At 41.7% G+C, this 19,820-nt stretch overlaps 1 protein-coding gene across 1 annotated transcript in view; it reads right to left on the minus strand.

The window, feature by feature from the left end:
- Positions 1–19,820, minus strand: part of TEX11 (testis expressed 11) — an 827,067-nt gene that overhangs the window by 24,853 nt on the left and 782,394 nt on the right. The window contains exon 25 of the mRNA XM_053699074.1: positions 14,352–14,472. Within this exon, the coding sequence (XP_053555049.1) occupies positions 14,352–14,472 (121 nt within the window). The remainder of the gene's footprint in view (positions 1–14,351; positions 14,473–19,820) is intronic.

Here is a 19,820-nt window from a genome sequence, read left to right on the forward strand (position 1 = left end):
GTCCTCCCCTCTCTATGATTTTTTATTGATTTTTAACATTTGCGAATTTTAGTTTATTTTTAGCACATGCATTTTCAGATAATTTGTCTGCTTTCATTTATGTAATAATAAACAATTTTTTATATTTATCATATCGGCATTATATTTAGTTCACTTTCAACATCAATTTTTAACTTGGTTGTTCTACATCCCTAGCTATCCTATATTTTAATATAGGCTAAGCGCTGTGTATCTTCTTTTCTGTATGGGATTTCAATAATGTAGCCAGAAAAACTGGAAAATAATTTTGTCTTCAGTAACAAAGGCATAATCCCGCTTCAAAGATCGGTCAGGAAGGTGCGGATCCTTTTGAGAGCCTGGTCACAAAGGCCTGATCCCATTTAAAATCCTGTTTATGAAGACGCCTGTACTGAAAGTTACAATCACTACAATGCGAGTGTGAATTAGAAACAAACATTTACAGAAGGTGATTACTAAACGCCATTACTAGATGTTGGGGTCCTAATCTAGTGGTTGCTGCTGCACTCAATGTTGATGGTGAACAGATCAAAACATTGACAGAATCCATGGATGGCAGGCTTTTGAGTGTCCTTGCAAAGAAAGGTGGCTATATTGGTCACTGATTTGTTTTTGTTTTGTTTTTGAATGTCAGAAATGTATATTTGTGAATGTTGAGATGTTATATTGGTTTCACTGGTAAAAATAAATAATTGAAATGGGTATATATTTGTTTTTTGTTAAGTTGCCTAATAATTATGCACAGTAATAGTCACCTGCACACACAGATATCCCCCTAAAATAGCTATAACTAAAAACAAACTAAAAACTACTTCCAAAACTATTCAGCTTTGATATTAATGAGTTTTTTGGGTTCATTGAGAACATGGTTGTTGTTCAATAATAAAATTAATCCTCAAAAATACAACTTGCCTAATAATTCTGCACTCCCTGTATACAATAGTGATGAAGGCAGAGCTTTAAAGGGACACTGAACCCACATTTTTTCTTTTATGATTCAGATAGAGCATGCAATTGTAAGCAACTTTCTAATTTACTCCTATTATCAATTTGTCTTTTTACTCTTGCTATCTTTATTTGAAAAGCAAGAATGTACGTTTAGAAGCTGGCCCATTTTTGGTTCACAACCTGGGTTGTCCTTGCTGATTGGACAGCACCAATAAACAAGTGCTGTCCAGAGTCCTCAACCAAAAATTGGCTGGCTCCTTTGCTTAGATGCCTCCTTTTTCAAATAAAGATAGCAAGAGAATAAAGAAAAATTGATAATAGGAGTAAATTAGAATGTTGCTTAAAATTGCACGCTCTATCTGATTCATGAAAGACAAAATTTGGGTTTAGTGTCCCTTTAATCAATCTAAACCATGTATGCAAATTCATATATACATGGTCAAAACATATTCCTGAGAAACACCAGAAAACCTAACCAGCTATAGTGATCGTGTTGAAAAAACAATGAAAAAGATTTATGATCAACCCTATAATCTGGTATTAAAAGTCGATGTTTAAAAATGTAACCAAAGCATTCTAAGTTTTTTTTAGTGTGCCCTATACTTAGCGCTACACGCTCTCATATTTTGCTTGTAAAACAAGTGGTGAGTTAAGTGTTTCGCTCAAGAGCAATCAAAATTATTGATGTAAAATGTATCACTTTTAGAGACCCAAAGTAAACGATTAATATTAATACTATAGAACAGAAATACATGAAGAACTCCACTACTTGCGCATCTTCAACCTAGCTCTTCAATCAGCCTATTGAAGTCTATTATGTGTATTTAGTGCACCCAGGTTATCTGACATTAGCACCCCCTAAACCCATACACTGGGTGAGAAAAAATAACCTTGGAGTTGTAATATGAGCTCAAAACAGAAACAATATTGATTGAGCAATGTTAACCCCTTAAGTACCGGGCATTTCAGATAAAAACTTCCCTAAAAGACCAGAGCATTTTCTTTCATGTAATTGGCAAGAGTCCATGAGCTAGTGACGTATGGGATATACAATCCTACCAGGAGGGGCAAAGTTTCCCAAACCTCAAAATGCCTATAAATACATCCCTCACCACACCCACAATTCAGTTTTACAAACTTTGCCTCCTATGGAGGTGGTGAAGTAAGTTTGTGCTAAGATTTCTACGTTGACATGCGCTTCTCAGCATTTTGAAGCCCGATTCCTCTCAGAGTACAGCGAATGTCAGAGGGATGTGAAGGGAGTCTTACCTATTGAATGCAATGGTCATCCTAACGGGGATCTATTTCATAGGTTCTCTGTTATCGATCGTAGAGATTCATCTCCTACCTCCCTTTTCAGATCGACTTTTATTCCTTCTTTAAAGGTTTTTTAAAAAAACAGAATTTATGCTTACCTGATAAATTACTTTCTCCAACGGTGTGTCCGGTCCACGGCGTCATCCATTACTTGTGGGATATTCTCCTCCCCCACAGGGAAAGGCAAGGAGAGCACACAGCAAGAGCTGTCCATATAGTCCCTCCCAGGCTCCGCCCCCCAGTCATTCGACCGACGGTTAGGAGAAAAAAAGGAGAAACTATAGGGTGCCGTGGTGACTGTAGTGTATAGAGAGAGAAATTTTTCAAACCTGATTAAAAAACCAGGGCGGGCCGTGGACCGGACACACCGTTGGAGAAAGTAATTTATCAGGTAAGCATAAATTCTGTTTTCTCCAACATTGGTGTGTCCGGTCCACGGCGTCATCCATTACTTGTGGGAACCAATACCAAAGCTTTAGGACACGGATGAAGGGAGGGAGCAAATCAGGTTACCTAAACAGAAGGCACCACGGCTTGCAAAACCTTTCTCCCAAAAATAGCCTCCGAAGAAGCAAAAAGTATCAAATTTGTAGAATTTGGCAAAAGTGTGCAGAGAAGACCAAGTTGCTGCCTCACATATCTGATCAACAGAAGCCTCGTTCTTGAAGGCCCATGTGGAAGCCACAGCCCTAGTAGAGTGAGCTGTGATTCGTTCAGGAGGCTGCCGTCCGGCAGTCTCATAAGCCAATCGGATAATGCTTTTCAGCCAGAAAGAAAGAGAGGTAGCAGTAGTTTTTTGTCCTCTCCTCTTACCAGAATAAACGACAAACAAAAAAGAAGTTTTGTCTTAAATCCTTTGTTGCTTCTAAATAGAACTTTAAAGCACGGACTACATCTAAATGGTGTAACAAATGTTCCTTCTTTGAAACTGGATTCGGACACAAAGAAGGGACAACTATTTCCTGGTTAATATTCTTGTTGGAAACAACTTTTGGAAGAAAACTTGGTACGCAAAACAACCTTATCTGAATGGAACACCAGATAGGGTGGATCACACTGCAAAGCAGATAGTTCAGAAACTCTTCTAGCAGAAGAAATAGCAACCAAAAACAGAACTTTCCAAGATAGTAACTTGATATTTATGGAATGTAAGGGTTCAAATAAAACCCCTTGAAGAACTGAAAAAACTAAATTTAGACTCCAGGGAGGAGTCAAAGGTCTGTAAACAGGTTTGATTCTGACCAAAGCCTGTACAAAAGCTTGTACATCTGGCACAGCTGCCAGTCGTCTGTGTAACAAGACAGATAAAGCAGATCTCTGTCCTTTTAGAGAACTCGCTGACAATCCCTTATCCAAACCTTCTTGTTAGAAAGGAGAGGATCCTGGGAATATTAATCCATGAGAATCCCTTGGATTCACACCAACAGATATATCCTTTCCATATTTTATGGTAAATCCTTCTAGTCACAGGTTTTCTGGCTTGGACCAGAGTATCTATCACTGAATCTGAAAACCAGCGCTTGGATAAAATCAAGCGTTCAATTTCCAAGCAGTCAGCTGGAGAGAAACTAGATTTGGATGTTCGAATGGACCTTGCACTAGAAGATCCTGTCTCAAAGGTAGCTTCCATGGTGGAGCCGATGACATATTCACCAGGTCTGCATACCAAGTCCTGCGTGGCCACGCAGGAGCTATCAGAATCACTGAGGCCTTCTCCTGTTTGATCCTGGCTACAAGCCTGGGAAGGAGAGGGAACGGTGGAAATGCATAAGCTAGGTTGAACGACCAAGGCGTCACTAATGCATCCACTAGAGTCGCCTTGGGATCCCTGGATCTGGACCCGTAGCAAGGAACCTTGAAGTTCTGACGAGACGCCATCAGATCCATGTCTGGAATGTCCCATAATTGAGTCAACTGGGCAAAAACCTCCGGGTGGCGTTCCCACTCCCCCGGATGAAAAGTCTGACGACTCAGATAATCCGCCTCCCAGTTGTCTACTCCTGGGATGTGAATTGCAGATAGATGGCAGGAGTGATCCTCCGCCCATTTGATGATCTTGAATACCTCTCTCATCGCCAAGGAACTCTTTGTTCCTCCCTGATGGTTGATGTAAGCTACAGTCGTCATGTTGTCTGACTGGAATCTTATGAATCCGGCCTTCGCTAGTTGAGGCCAAGCCCGGAGAGCATTGAATATCGCTCTCAGTTCCAGGATGTTTATCGGGAGAAGAGACTCTTCCCGAGACCATAGACCCTGAGCTTTCAGGGAATCCCAGACCACGCCCCAGCCTAATAGACTGGCGTCGGTCGTGACAATGACCCACTCTGGTCTGCGTAAACTCATTCCCTGAGACAGGTGATCCTGTGACAACCACCAATGGAGTGAGTCTCTGGTCATCTGGTCTACTTGAATCTTTGGAGACAAGTCTGTATAGTCCCCATTCCACTGCTTGAGCATGCACAGTTGTAATGGTCTTAGATGAATTTGAGCAAAAGGAACTATGTCCATTGCTGCAACCATCAACCCTACTACTACCATGCACTGAGCTATGGAAGGCTGCAGAATAGAGTGAAGAACTTGACAAGCTTTAGAAGCTTTGACTTTCTGACTTTTGTCAGGAAGATCTTAATTTTTAAAGAATCTATTATCGTTCCCAAGAAGGGAACTCTTGTCGACTGAGACAGGGAACTCTTTTCTACGTTCACCTTCCACCCGTGAGATATGAGAAAGGCTAGAACAATGTCTGTATGAGCCTTTGCTTTGGAAAGAGACAACGTTTGGATTAGAATGTCGTCCAGATAAGGTGCCACTGCAATACCCCTTGGTCTTAGAACCTCTAGAAGGGACCCTATCACCTTTGTGAAAATCCTTGGATGATCTTTGTGGATAGGAATATGTAGATACGCATCCTTTAAATCCACGGTAGTCATAAATTGACCCTCCTGGATTGTAGATAAAATTGTTCGAATGGTTTCCATTTGAACGATGGAACTCTGAGAAATTTGTTTAGAATTTTTAAATCCAGAATTGGTCTGAAAATTCCCTATTTTTTGGGAACTACAAACAGATTTGAGTAAAACCCCCGACCTTGTTCCACAGTTGGAACTGGGTGTATCACTCCCATCTTTAACAGGTCTTCTACACAATGTAAGAATGCCTGTCTCTTTATTTGGTTTGAAGATAAGTTAGACATGTGGAACCTTCCCCTTGAGGGTAGTTCCTTGAACTCCAGAAGAAAACCCTGAGAGACTATTTCTAGTGTCCAGGGACCCTGAACATCTCTTGCCTAAGCCTGAGCAAAGAGAGAGAGTCTGCCCCCTACTAGATCCGGTCCCGGATCGGGGGCTACCCCTTCATGCTGTTTTGGTAGCAGCAGCAGGCTTCTTGGCCTGTTTACCTTTGTTCCAGCCTTGCATTGATTTCCAAGCTGGTTTAGTCTGGGAAGCATTACCCTCTTGTCTAGAGGCTGCCGAGTTGGAAGCCGGTCCGTTCCTGAAATTGCGAATGGAACAAAAATTGGACTTATTCTTAGCCTTGAAAGGTTTATCTTGTGGGAGGGCATGGCCCTTTCCCTCAGTGATGTCTGAAATAATCTCTTTCAATTCTGGCCCAAAAAGGGTCTTACCTTTGAAAGGGGTATTAAGCAATTTTGTCTTGGAAGATACATCCGCCGACCAAGACTTTAGCCAGAGCGCTCTACGCGCCCCAATTGTAAACCCTGAATTTTTCGCCGCTAACCTCGCTAACTGCAAAGCGGTGTCTAAAATAAAGGAATTAGCTAACTTAAGTGCATGAATTCTGTCCATGACTTCCTCATACGGAGTCTCCCTACTGAGCGACTTTTCCAGTTCCTCGAACCAGAACCACGCCGCTGTAGTGACAGGAATAATGCACGAAATAGGTTAAAGGAGGTAACCTTGCTGTACAAAAATCTTTTTAAGCAAACCCTCCAATTTTTTATCCATAGGATCTTTGAAAGCACAATTGTCCTCAATAGGAATGGTCGTGCGCTTGGCTAGAGTAGAAACCGCCCCCTCGACCTTAGGGACTGTTTGCCATGTGTCCTTCCTGGGGTCGACCATAGGGAACAATTTCTTAAATATAGGAGGAGGGACAAAAGGTATGCCTGGCTTCTCCCACTCCTTATTCACTATGTCCGCCACCCGTTTAGGTATTGGAAAAGCATCAGGGTGCACCGGGACCTCAAGGAACTTGTCCATCTTGCACAATTTTTCTGGGTTGACCAGATTGTCACAATCATCCAGAGTAGATAGCACCTCCTTAAGTAATGCGCGGAGATGCTCTAATTTTGATTTAAATGTCACAACATCAGGTTCTGCCTGCTGAGAAATTCTTCCTGTATCAGAAATTTCCCCATCTGACAAACCCTCCCTCACTGCCACTTCAGATTGGTGTGAGGGTATGACAGAAAAATTATCATCAGCGCCCTCCTGCTCTACAGTGTTTAAAACAGAGCAATCGCGCTTTCTCTGAAATGCTGGAATTTTGGATAAAATATTAGCTATGGAGTTATCCATTACTGCCGTCAATTGCTGCATAGTAACAAGCATTGGCGCGCTAGAAGTACTAGGGGTCGCCTGCGCGGGCATAACTGGTATAGACACAGAAGGAGATGATGTAGAACTATGTCTACTTCCTTCATCTGAGGAATCATCCTGGGCAACTTTACAATTTGTGACAGTACTGTCCTTACTTTGTTTGGACGCTATGGCACAATTATCACACATATTTGAAGGGGGAACCACATTGGCTACCATACATACAGAACATGATCTATCTGAAGGTACAGACATGTTAAACAGGCTTAAACTGGTTAATAAAGCACAAAAACAGTTTTAAAACAAAACCGTTACTGTCTCTTTAAATGTTAAACAGGGCACACTTTATTACTGAATATGTGAAAAACTATGAAGGAATTATCCAATCTTTACCAAATTTTCACCACAGTGTCTTAATGCATTCAAAGTATTGCACCCCAATTTTCAAGATGTTAACCCTTAAAATGTGGAAACCGGAGCCGTTTTTAATTTTAACCCCCTTACAGTCCCAGCTACAGCCTTTGCTGCGACTTCACCAATCCCAGGGGGTATATGATATCAAATGAAGCCTTCTAGGAACGTTTTTAGTGGATTCCAGACCCACACACATGCAGCTGCATGTACTGTACTCAAAAGTAACTGCACAGTAATGGCACGAAAATGAGGCTCTGCCTACTACAGAGAAAGGCCCTTCCTGACTGGGAAGGTGTCTTAACAAGTGCCTGGTGCTAAAAAACATTCCCCAATGTTATAAAAGTGTGAAATTCAACTTCAAACTGCATATAATACTTAAATAAAGCAATCGATTTAGCCCTTAAGAGTGTCTACCAGTGTATAGCCCATAATAAGCCCTTTATTCTGTTTGAGACTAAGAAAATGGCTTACCAATCCCCATGAGGGAAAATGACAGCCTTCCAGCATTACACAGTCTTGTTAGAAAAATGGCTAGTCATACCTTGAGCAGAAAAGTCTGCAAACTGTTCCCCCCAACTGAAGTTCTCTCATCTCAACAGTCCTGTGTGGGAACAGCAACTGATTTTAGTTACTGTCTGCTAAAATCATAATCCTCTTTTAAACAGAACTCTTCATCTCTTTCTGTTTCAGAGTAAATAGTACATACCAGCACTATTTTAAAATAACAAACTCTTGATAGAAGAATAAAAAACTACAACTAAACACCACAAACTCCTCACCATCCCCGAGGAGATGCTACTTGTTCAGAGCGGCAAGGAGAATGACTGGGGGGGCGGAGCCTGGGAGGGACTATATGGACAGCTCTTGCTGTGTGCTCTCCTTGCCTTTCCCTGTGGGGGAGGAGAATATCCCACAAGTAATGGATGACACCGTGGACCGGACACACCAATGTTGGAGAAAAGAATTGTATCTTTGGAGTTTTGGTAAAAGATCCCCAAAGTTGATGGGGCTATCTCTACTCTTGCTTAGCGTACTACTATTCCTATGGAAGATAGTACTTCTTTTTTAAGATCCTTTAGATAGGAAACGTGAATCTTATCTAAAGAAAGCCTATTTATATTCGGGTCATCTTCTCAGGCCTGCATTTTCTTTGGCTGATGTTGCAGCTGCATCAACTTTTTGGTTGGAAAATTAGCGCAACAAGAATTGGATTATGATTTGTCTAGCATTGTTCGCTTGCTTCAACATGACTAATCAGTTTATTTGTGATGCCATTTGTTTCATCAAAATTGATGTTAAATCTTTGCCTTTAGCTATTTTAGCTAGAAGAGCTTTGTGGCTGAAATCTTGGAATACTGACATGACTTCTATGTCCAGATTGCTATCTCTTTCTTTCCAAAGTAATAAGTTATTTGGTTCTCAGTTGATTTTCATTATCTCAACTGTCACTGGGGGAAGGGAGTTTTTTTCTTTAGGATAAGACTTAAGGGTAAATCTAAAGCTTCTAACCATTTTCTTTCCTATCGACTAAATAAGGAACAGAAACCTATTCCTTCCCCCAAGGAATCTGTTTCCAATTGGACATTTTCTTCAAATTGGATTAAATCCAAGCCTTTTAAGGAACCAAAGTCAGCCCCTTAGTCCCCATGTAGGTGCAGCCCTCATTCCAGCTCAGCTGGTAGGAGGCAGATTAAGATTTCTCAGGGGTACCGAATAGGATTCAGAGTAAGAACTCCTGTGAGAAGATATTTTCTCTCACGCATTCCAGCAAATCCAGTAAAGGCTTTCCTGAAGTGTGTTTCAGACCTGGAGTTTCAGGGGTAATCATTCCAGTTCCGTTTCAGGAACAGGGTTTGGGGTTTTATTCAAATCTATTCATTGTCCCAAAGAAAGAAAATTCATTCAGGCCAGTTCTGGATCTGAACATTTTTTGAATCATTATGTAAGAGTACCAACTTTCAAAATGGTGATTATAAGGACTATTCTGCCTTTTGTTCAGTAAGGGCATTATATGTCCACCATAGTCTTACAGGGTGCATATCTTCATATTCTGATTAATCCAGTTCATTTTCAGTTTCTGAGATTCTCTTTTCTAGACAAGCTTTACCAATTTGTTGCTCTTCCTTTTGGCCTAGCGACAGCTCTAAGAATGTTTTCTAAGGTTCTTGGTGCCCTACTCTCTGTAATCAGAGAGCGGGATATTGCGGTGTTTCCTCATTTGGACGATTTCTTGGTATTAGCTCAGTCTTTATATTCTAGTATTGTTTCTTCGAAAACATGGTTGGAGGATCAATTTACTAAAAAGTTCTTTGATTCCTCAGACAAGGGTCACCTTTTTAGGTTTCCAGATAGATTCAGTGTCCATGACTCTGTCTGTAACAGACAAGAGACATTTTTAATTGGTTGCAGCCTGTCGGAACCTTCAGTCTCAGTCATTTCCTTCAGTAGCTATGTGCATTGAAGTTTTAGGTCTCATGACTGCAGCATCGGACGCGATCCCCTTTTGCTCGTTTTCATATGAGACCTCTCCAGCTTTGTGTGCTGAACCAATGGTGTGAGGGTTTTTTCAACGATATCACAATTTATATCCTTAAATCCCAATGTTCGACTATCTCTGACTTGGTGGTTAAATCACCATCGTATAGTTCTAGGGGCCTCTTTTGTTCATCCAACCTGGACTGTGATCTCAACAGATGCAAGTCTTTCAGGCTGGGGAGTTGTTTGGGGATCTCTGAAAGTGCAAGGGGTTTGGAAATCTCAAGAGGCAAGATTACCAATCAATATTTTGGAATATTGCGATTTTCAGGGCCCTTCAGATTTGGCCTCTGTCGAAGAGAGAACCGTTTATTTGTTTTCAGACAGACAATATCACAACTATGGCATTTGTCAATCATCAGGATGGGACTCATAGTGCTTAAGCTATGAATGAAGTATCCCGGATACTTGCTTGGGCGGATTCCAGCTCCTGTCTAATTTCTGTGGTTCATATCCCAGGTATAGACAATTGGGAAGCGGATTATTTCACCCGTCAGACTTTACATCCGGGGGAGTAGTCCCTCCATCCAGATGTGTTTTCTCAGGTTGTTCAGATGTTGGGTCTTTCAGAAATAGATCTGATGGCTTCTCATCTAAACAAGAAACTTTCCAGGTACCTGTCCAGGTCCAGGGATCCTCAGGCGGAAGCAGTGAATGCATTGACACTTCCTTGGTGTTATCAACCTGCTTATATTTTTCCAGCCTTTAGTTTCTCTTCAAAATCATCATGGAGCAATCGTTTGTGCTGCTGGTGGTCCAGCATGGCCTCACAGGTTTTGGTATGCGGATCTTGTTCGGTTATCCAGTTGCCAACCTTGGCCACTTCCATTAAGGCCGGACCTTCTGTTTCAAGGTCTGTTTTTTTCCATCAGGATTTCAAATCTTTAAATCTGAAGGTATGGAAATTGAAGGCTTAATGCTTAGTCATAGAGGTTTCTCTGACTTTGTGATTAATACTATGTTGCAGGTTCGTAAATCTGTTTCTAGTAAGATTTATTATCGAGTTTGGAAGACTTACATTTCATGGTATTTCTCTCATAAATTCTCTTGGCATTCTTTTAGAATTCCTAGAATTTTTCAGTTTCTTCAGGATAGTTTGGATAATGGTTTGTCTGCAAGTTCCTTGAAGGGACAAATCTCTGCTCTTTCTGTTTTATTTCACAGGAAGATTGCTAAGCTTCCTGATATTCACTGTTTTGTTCAGGCTTTGGTTCATATCAAGCCTGTCATTAAATCAATCTCTCCTTCTTTGAGTTTTTATTTGGTTTTAAAGGCTTTACAGGCTCCTCCATTTGAGCCTATGCATTCTTTGGACATTTAAATACTTTCTTGGAAAGTGTTGTTTCTTTTGGCCATCTCTTCTGCTAGAAGAGTTTCTGAATTATTTGATCTCTCTTGTGAATCTCCTTTCTGATTTTTCATCAGGATAAGGCAGTTTTGCGGACTTCATTTTAATTATTTTCTAAGGTTGTGAATTCTAACAACATTAATAGAGAAACTGTTGTCCTTTCCTTGTGTCCTAATCCTAAGAATTCTTTGGAGAGATCCTTACATTCTTTGGATGTGGTCAGAGCTCTGAAATATTATGTTGAATATACTAAAGATTTCAGGAAGACTTCTAATCTATTTGTTATCCTTTCTGGCTTTAGGAAAGGTCAGAAGGCTTCTGCCGTTTCTTTGGCATCGTGGTTAAAGCTTTTGACTCATCACGCTTATTTGGAGTCGGGTCAGGCCCCGGCCTCAGAGAATTACAGCTCATTCTACTAGATCAGTCTCCACTTGGTGGGCTTTTAAGAATGAAGCTTCAGTTGATCAGATTTGCAAAGCAGCAACTTGGTCTTCTTTGCATACGTTTACTAAATTCTACCATTTTGATGTAGAAAAGTTCTACAGGCATCTACAGGCAGCTGTTTCAGTTTGATTCTTCTGCTTATGATTTAAGTTTTTCCTTTCATTTATGAGAATAAACTTATATTTGGGTTGTGGATTAATTTTTTTCAGCGAAATGGCTGTTTTTATTTTATCCCTCCCTCTCTAGTGACTCTTGCGTGGAGTTCCACTTCTTGGGTATTGCTATCCCATACGTCACTAGCTCATGGACTCTTGCCAATTACATGAAAGAAAACATAATTTATGTAAGAACTTACCTGATAAATTCATTTCTTTCATATTGGCAAGAGTCCATGAGGCCCACCCTTTTTATGGTGGTTATGATTTTTTTGTATAAAGCACAATTATTTCCAAATTCCTTTGTTGATGCTTTTTACTCCTTTCTTTTTCACCCCACTACTTGGCTATTCGTTAAACTGAATTGTGGGTGTGGTGAGGGGTGTATTTATAGGCATTTTGAGGTTTGGGAAACATTGCCCCTCCTGGTAGAATTGTATATCCCATACGTCACTAGCTCATGGACTCTTGCCAATATGAAATAAATTAATTTATCAGGTAAGTTCTTACATAAATTATGTTTTTAGCATTTTTTGCCATCACTACATTTAAACAGAAATAATGCCTTTTTTATATTTACCTATGAAAACCATATATTTTTTTTAGTAGACAACCCAAAGTATTGATCTAGGCCCATTTTGGTATATTTCATGCCACTATTTCACCGCCAAATGCGATAAAATAAAAAAAAAACTTTTTCAAAATTTTAGGTTTCTCACTGAAATGATTTACAAACAGCTTGTGCAATCATGGCACAAATGGTTGTGAATGCTTCTCTGGGATCCCCTTTGTTCAGAAATAGCAGACATATATGGCTTTGGCATTGTTTTTTAGTAATTAGAAGGCCACTAAATTCTGCTGCGCACCACATTTGTATTATGCCCAGCAGTGAAGGGGTTAATTAGGTAGCTTGTAGGGTTAATTTTAGCTTTAGTGTAGAGATCCGCCTCCCACCTGACACATCCCACGCCCTGATCCCTCCCTGACCTCCCTCAAACAGCTCTCTTCCATCCCCCACCTCACAATTGTCACCGCCATCTTAAAGGGATACTGAACCCAATTTTTTTCATTCATGATTCAGATAGAGCATGCAATTTTAAGCAACTTTCTAATTTACTTCTATTATCATTTTTTCTTTGTTCTCTTGCTATCTTTATTTGAAAAAGAAGGCATCTAAGTTAAGGAGCCAGCAAATGTTTGGTTCAGAACCATGGACAGCACTTGTTTATTGGTGCTGTCCAATCAGCAAGGACAACCCAGGTTCACCAAAAATGGGCCGGCATCAAAACTTACATTCTTGCTTTTCAAATAAACATACCAAGAGAATGAAGAAAATTTGATAATAGGAGTAAATTAGAAAGTTTCTTAAAATTGCATGCTCTATCAGAATCACAAAATATTTTTTTGGGGGTTAGTGTCCTTTAAGTACTGTCAGAAAGTCTGCCAGTATGAAAATAACAGACTTTTTTTTTTTTTAATATTTTTTTAAAAATATATATTTGCTGCAGTGTAGGTTCCTACGTAACCCCCCAACCCCCCTGATCTCCCCCAAAAAAAACTCTAACCCTCTCCCCTCTGCCTATTCGCCGCCATCTTAGGTACTGGCAGCTGTCTGCCAGTACCCAGTTTGCTGCAAATTTGGCTAATTTAAAAAATAAATAAATTACCCATTTTTTTCTGTAGTGTAGCTGCCCCCCCTCAATACCCTCCCCCCCTCCCGCCGCTGGTCGTTAAGGGGTTAATGCACAATAGCTCTAAAATGTTTGCGCTAAATAAAGGCCTACGTAATATAGGCCTTTATTTTAAATTCAGACTTCTTGATTGCTATACAACTGATAAAACAAAAACCCTACTGGAGCTGTCATACATTTCATACACTACTAGAATATGCCTTTAAAGGGACTGTCAAACCAAAATTGTTATTGTTTTAAAAGATAGACAACACCTTTACTACCCATTCCCCAGCTTTGCACAACCAACATTATGATATTAATATACTTTATAACATTTAAACCTCTAAATTTCTGCCTGTTTCTAGGCCAATACAGACAGCCTCTTATCACATGCTTTTTATTAGCTTTTCACAACAGGAAACTGCTAGTTCATGTGGGCCATATAGATAAAATTGTGCTAACACCCATGGAGTTGTCAGGGCACTGCACTAATTGGCTAAAATGCAAGTCAATAGATAATAAATAAAAAGTCATATGATCGGGGCTGTCAAAAGAGGCTTAGATACAAGGTAATCACAGAGGTTTAAAGTATATTAAAATAACCATATTCGCTGTGCAAAACTGGTGAATGGGTAATAAAGGGATTATCTATCTTTTTAAACAATAACAATTTTGGAGTAGACTGTCCCTTTAACTCAGCAATTTATTATTCCAATGTTATAAACCCTAACTCATTTTCTAGGAACTAGTAATTCATATAATATATATATAATATTTTACCTGCCTAAATTAAAGTACAGTAATTCCTGTATATAGACACACCATTTATGGGCTATCAGTCTAGATTTAACTATTCACTGTGTACATTTGCTGAGTTCCTTAATTCCACAAAACTCACTTTTTCTGGGCATATTTATAATTAAATAAGATTTTGACTTACATAAGTTGTAATGATGGTAAGTGCCTCTTGGTAATACCTCCATGCTTCCTCCTGGGCACAAACTTCTAACTGCACTATTCCCTCAGGCAGGCTCAGCTGAATCAGACTGTGCAGACATTTACTGAAAAGCAACAACACAATTTTATTTATCTACAACAATATGTTTCACTAGTTTTACATCATCAACTAACACTATAATGTAAGATATACATAGAAAATAATTCCCATTCTATGGTAATTTGCTAAGTCACACAATTAGATACAACTGTAAATCTATGGTGGGGAACCATAATAAACAGAAAACATACATAAGGGGCTAAATGATATTATTATTATTATTATTATCGGTTATTTGTAGAGCGCCAACAGATTAGTGACAATTCTGGGGGAGCTACTAAGAAGTACAAGGTACTTTATTTACAATAGCAAACAGAGGTTCATATATTTATCAATAGGTTAGTGGTCTTTCACAAGATGACTGCTGCCAAAAAGGGTGACACAATATGTGCATGGTGTTTGCACATGCACAGCACAATTTCTTTCTTGTGGTTGTCATATTTATACTGGCAATGCATTACTGGCTCAACAACAGTTAAATGTAGCACTACATGTTAATAAAGCATTGCTCTATGGCTAAGGAAGCAAATGTATCTATGGCTAATATCTGACGCACTTTTTTTAATCTGCTATACCTGGTCACCTGGCTGTCATGTGGTACATCTATACACTAATCTGCTATACCTGGTCACCTGGCTGTCATGTGGTATATCTATACACTAATCTGCTATACCTGGTCACCTGGCTGTCATGTGGTACATCTATACACTAATCTGCTATACCTGGTCACCTGGCTGTCATGTGGTATATCTATACACTAATCTGCTATACCTGGTCACCTGGCTGTCATGTGGTATATCTATACACTAATCTGCTATACCTGGTCACCTGGCTGTCATGTGATACATCTATACACTAATCTGCTATACCTGGTCACCTGGCTGTCATGTGGTACATCTATACACTAATCTGCTATACCTGGTCACCTGGCTGTCATGTGGTACATCTATACACTAATCTGCTATACCTGGTCACCTGGCTGTCATGTGGTACATCTATACACTAATCTGCTATACCTGGTCACCTGGCTGTCATGTGGTACATCTATACACTAATCTGCTATACCTGGTCACCTGGCTGTCATGTGGTACATCTATACACTAATCTGCTATACCTGGTCACCTGGCTGTCATGTGGTACATCTATACACTAATCTGCTATACCTGGTCACCTGGCTGTCATGTGGTACATCTATACATTAATCTGCTATACCTGGTCACCTGGCTGTCATGTGGTACATCTATACACTAATCTGCTATACCTGGTCACCTGGCTGTCATGTGATACATCTATACACTAATCTGCTATACCTGGTCACCTGGCTGTCATGTGGTACATCTATACACTAATCTGCTATACCTGGTCACCTGGCTGTCATGTGGTATATCTATACACTAATCTGCTATACCTGGTCACCTGGCTGTCATGGTGTACATCTATACACTAATCTGCTATACCTGGTCACCTGGCTGTCATGTGGTACATCTATACACTAATCTGCTATACCTGGTCACCTGGCTGTCAGTTGGTACATCTATACACTAATCTGCTATACCTGGTCACCTGGCTGTCATGTGGTATATCTATACACTAATCTGCTATACATGGTCACCTGGCCTGTAATCTGCTATTTCTAACCACTAGCATGCTTCTACCTGTACCAGAAACTTGTTCTTACACCTGCTATACCTAAGCATTGGAAATGTATTGTTTCTTATATACATATAGTAACACATACCAAATCATAGCAGATGATGCTAAGAGCACACATAAGCCCATTGAGTTCAGTATTGACAAATATCCTGTGATTCAGGACATTAAAATAAAAGTGACTCAATAAAAGTGAAATACTCTTGATACTCTTTTTGTACTAGGTATCATAACAATGCATATAACATCTTAGCAAAAAAGTTTACTTTTACTAGCCTTGAGTAATTTCCTGTCACATTCAATATCATTGGTTTAAACACTGATCCTACCAACTCACTATAAGGTCCTTGAATATAATTACAGATGAAAATCAGATTACATCGCAAGCACCTCTTTTCTAGAGAAAACAAGCCCAATTTGGTTAACTTCCACGTAATGTAATTTTCTAATTCTGGAATATAATTTTTAAAAATCAGATCCCATACTTTCCCTTGTATTCTCTAGCAGGTATTCTCAGACAGTGTCACACAAGGACCGCAGCAACCGACAGGGAGGAGGCATCGCCATCGTCCACAAACACTCCCTCCACGTCACAACCAGCTCCGACTACCACTCACCAGGCTTGGAACACCTACACTTCAAGATCCAGGTCAGTCCCAACACTACCCTCCGTGTCACCCTCATCTACAGACCTCCCGGACCTCGTCCTGCCTTCTGTGACTCCATCACTGACCTCATCGCACCCCACGCCCTCCCCTCAACAGACTACATCCTCCTCGGTGACCTCAACTTCCACCTAGACAACCCCAATGACCACAACACTGCCAACCTCTTAGAAAACCTTGGAACCATCGGACTAAAGCAACTCGTCAACTCCCCAACCCACTTAGCCAGATACACACTTGATCCTATCTTCTCTGCAGGCAACCACATCTCAGTCAACCACATCACCGAACTCCATTGGACCGACCACCATTGCATACATTTTTCCTTCAACAAACCCACCGCACACCTCCGGCAGCACCACCCACCCCGCAGAAACTGGAACAACATCACCGAAGACCAACTGCACTCCACCCTGAACAAGTGCCCCCCAGCTACCTCCACAGATGCCAACTCCTCTGCCCGCAACCTCCACCACTGGCTCACAGACTGCGCCAACACCCTCGCCCCTCTCACGAAACCGTCCAACCGCCAACCCACCAACAAGGCTAGTTGGTTCACCCCTGCCCTCCAGGACTCCAAACGCCACTGCAGGCGATTGGAAAAGACCTGGAGATTCAGCAAGACCCCCTCAAATAAAACAGCCTACAAAGAAGCCATCACTACCCACCACCACCTCATCAAAACCACCAAGAAGACAGCCATCCAAGATAGAATCAATGACAATGTCCACAACAGCAAGGGGCTATTCACAGTCATCAAGGAATTCTCCAATCCCAACAGCGACACCAACGACATCCCGCCCTCCCAGGACCTCTGCGATAACCTCGCAATGTACTTCCACCGCAAGATCATCGACATCTATGACAGCTTCGCACCCCAGAACTCACCCACCACCGCCTACCCACCTACTCCCACCTATACCTCACCCAAATACACCACCGTCTACCCCCCACTGACCATCTGGAGCCCCATCACCACAGAGGACACCATCAGAATCATGAGATCGATCCACTCCGGAGCACCCTCGGACCCATGCCCGCATCACATTTTCAACAAAGCGGGTAACACCATCGCTGCCGAGCTCTGCAGCACCATCAACTGCTCCATCGGAACCGGCACCTTCCCGGATGACTGGAAGCACGCAGAATTAAAACCCCTACTGAAAAAACCCATGGCTGACCCCAATGATCCGAAGAACTACCGCCCAATCTCTTTGCTCCCCTTTGCGGCCAAAGTCATTGAGAAGTCCATCAACGAGCAACTCGTTGACTACATCGAAGCCAACCACACCCTGGACCCCTCCCAATCTGTGGTTTCAGGAGCAACCACAGCACCAAGACCGCCCTCCTTGCCGCCACAGACGACATCCTCGACCGAGGAGAGACCACCGCCCTCATTCTCCTAGACCTCTCAGCAGCATTCGACACTGTCTCCCACCTCACCCTCCGCAACCGATTACACGATGCCGGCATATGCGACAAAGCCCTGGAATGGATCACCTCCTTCCTCACCGGCAGAACCCAGAAAGTTAGACTCCCACCCTTCACCTCCAAGCCCACAGAAATCAGCTGTGGTGTACCCCAAGGCTCTTCACTGAGCCCCACCCTATTCAACATCTACATGGCCCCTCTCTCCGCCATCGGCCGACGACACGACCTCAACATCGTCTCCTACGCCGACGACACCCAGCTAATCATCTCACTCACCAGTGACCCCACCACCGCCAAGAGAAACGTCCACGAAGGGCTGACAGCAGTCGCCACCTGGATGAACTACAACTGCCTAAAGCTGAACACAGACAAGACAGAAGTCCTCCTCCTCGGTCCCACCACATCCGCTTGGAATAACTCATGGTGGCCCACAGCCCTCGGACACCCTCCAACCCCCACTGACCATGCACAAAATCTAGGCGTCATCCTGGACTCATCGCTCTCCATGGACCGGCAAATCAACACCGTCTCTTCTGCATGCTTCCACACACTTCACCTGCTGCGAAAGATCTTCAAATGGATCCCAACCGAGACCAGGAAGACTGTCACTCATGCCCTCGTCAGCAGTCGACTGGACTATGGTAACGCACTCTACGCCGGCACCACCATCAAGCTCCAAAAGAGACTACAGCGCATCCAGAACTCCTCGGCCAGACTAATCCTTGACATCCCTCGTCAATGCCACATCACCAAACACCTGCGTTACCTGCACTGGCTCCCCATCAACAAAAGAATAACCTTCAAGTTTCTCACCCACGCATTCAAGGCCCTCCACAACATCGGTCCCGAATACTTGAACCACCGCATTACCTTCTACACCCCTACCAGACAACTTTGATTGGCCGACCAAGCCCTTGCTGTCATCCCCCGCATCAGGAAAACCACAGCGGGAGGCAGATCCTTCTCTCACCTGGCAGCCAAGACTTGGAACACCCTCCCGCTGCACCTCAGACAAGCTACCACCCTAACAAAGTTCAGAAAGGACCTCAAGACCTGGCTCTTTGACTGAACTGCAACCCTCAGCGCCTTGAGACCCTTACGGGTGAATAGCCACGCTTTACAAGAACCCAATAGATAGATAGATAGACACTAGATTAGTACCTCATATAACCATAGACTATCCATAGGCTCACTGGGGCAGTGAGTAACAACTAGTACATTAGTGTAATATACCTTTAAAGAAAACCTCAGCTACAACAAAATAATTGGTGCCAATATCATAGGTAAAAGGGGGCAAACCTAGATTGGCTTGGATTTTAAACTGATGGCACTCCCTTTCCTGGGGTATATTTAAGTACTTAAAAGTAGTGTCACTAGAATGACCCAATTCCCTATTTGTTATCAAGTATTTGGCTATTTTCTGACTACCATGAGGTCTAGGGTTAGTTTCCTTATGATTGTTATTATTATTATTATTTTTTTAGTAATGCTCAGTTACCAAGAAGCAACATGAACTTCTTTAGATCAAGTAGAACTTTAACAAAATTGAAAGATTTTCAATCAATCAATGCGCACATAATGTGCAACACCAGTTTGAACATATAGA

This window comes from Bombina bombina, chromosome 1 (assembly GCF_027579735.1).
Source record: "Bombina bombina isolate aBomBom1 chromosome 1, aBomBom1.pri, whole genome shotgun sequence".
In the NCBI taxonomy this organism is placed as follows: Eukaryota; Metazoa; Chordata; class Amphibia; order Anura; family Bombinatoridae; genus Bombina; species Bombina bombina.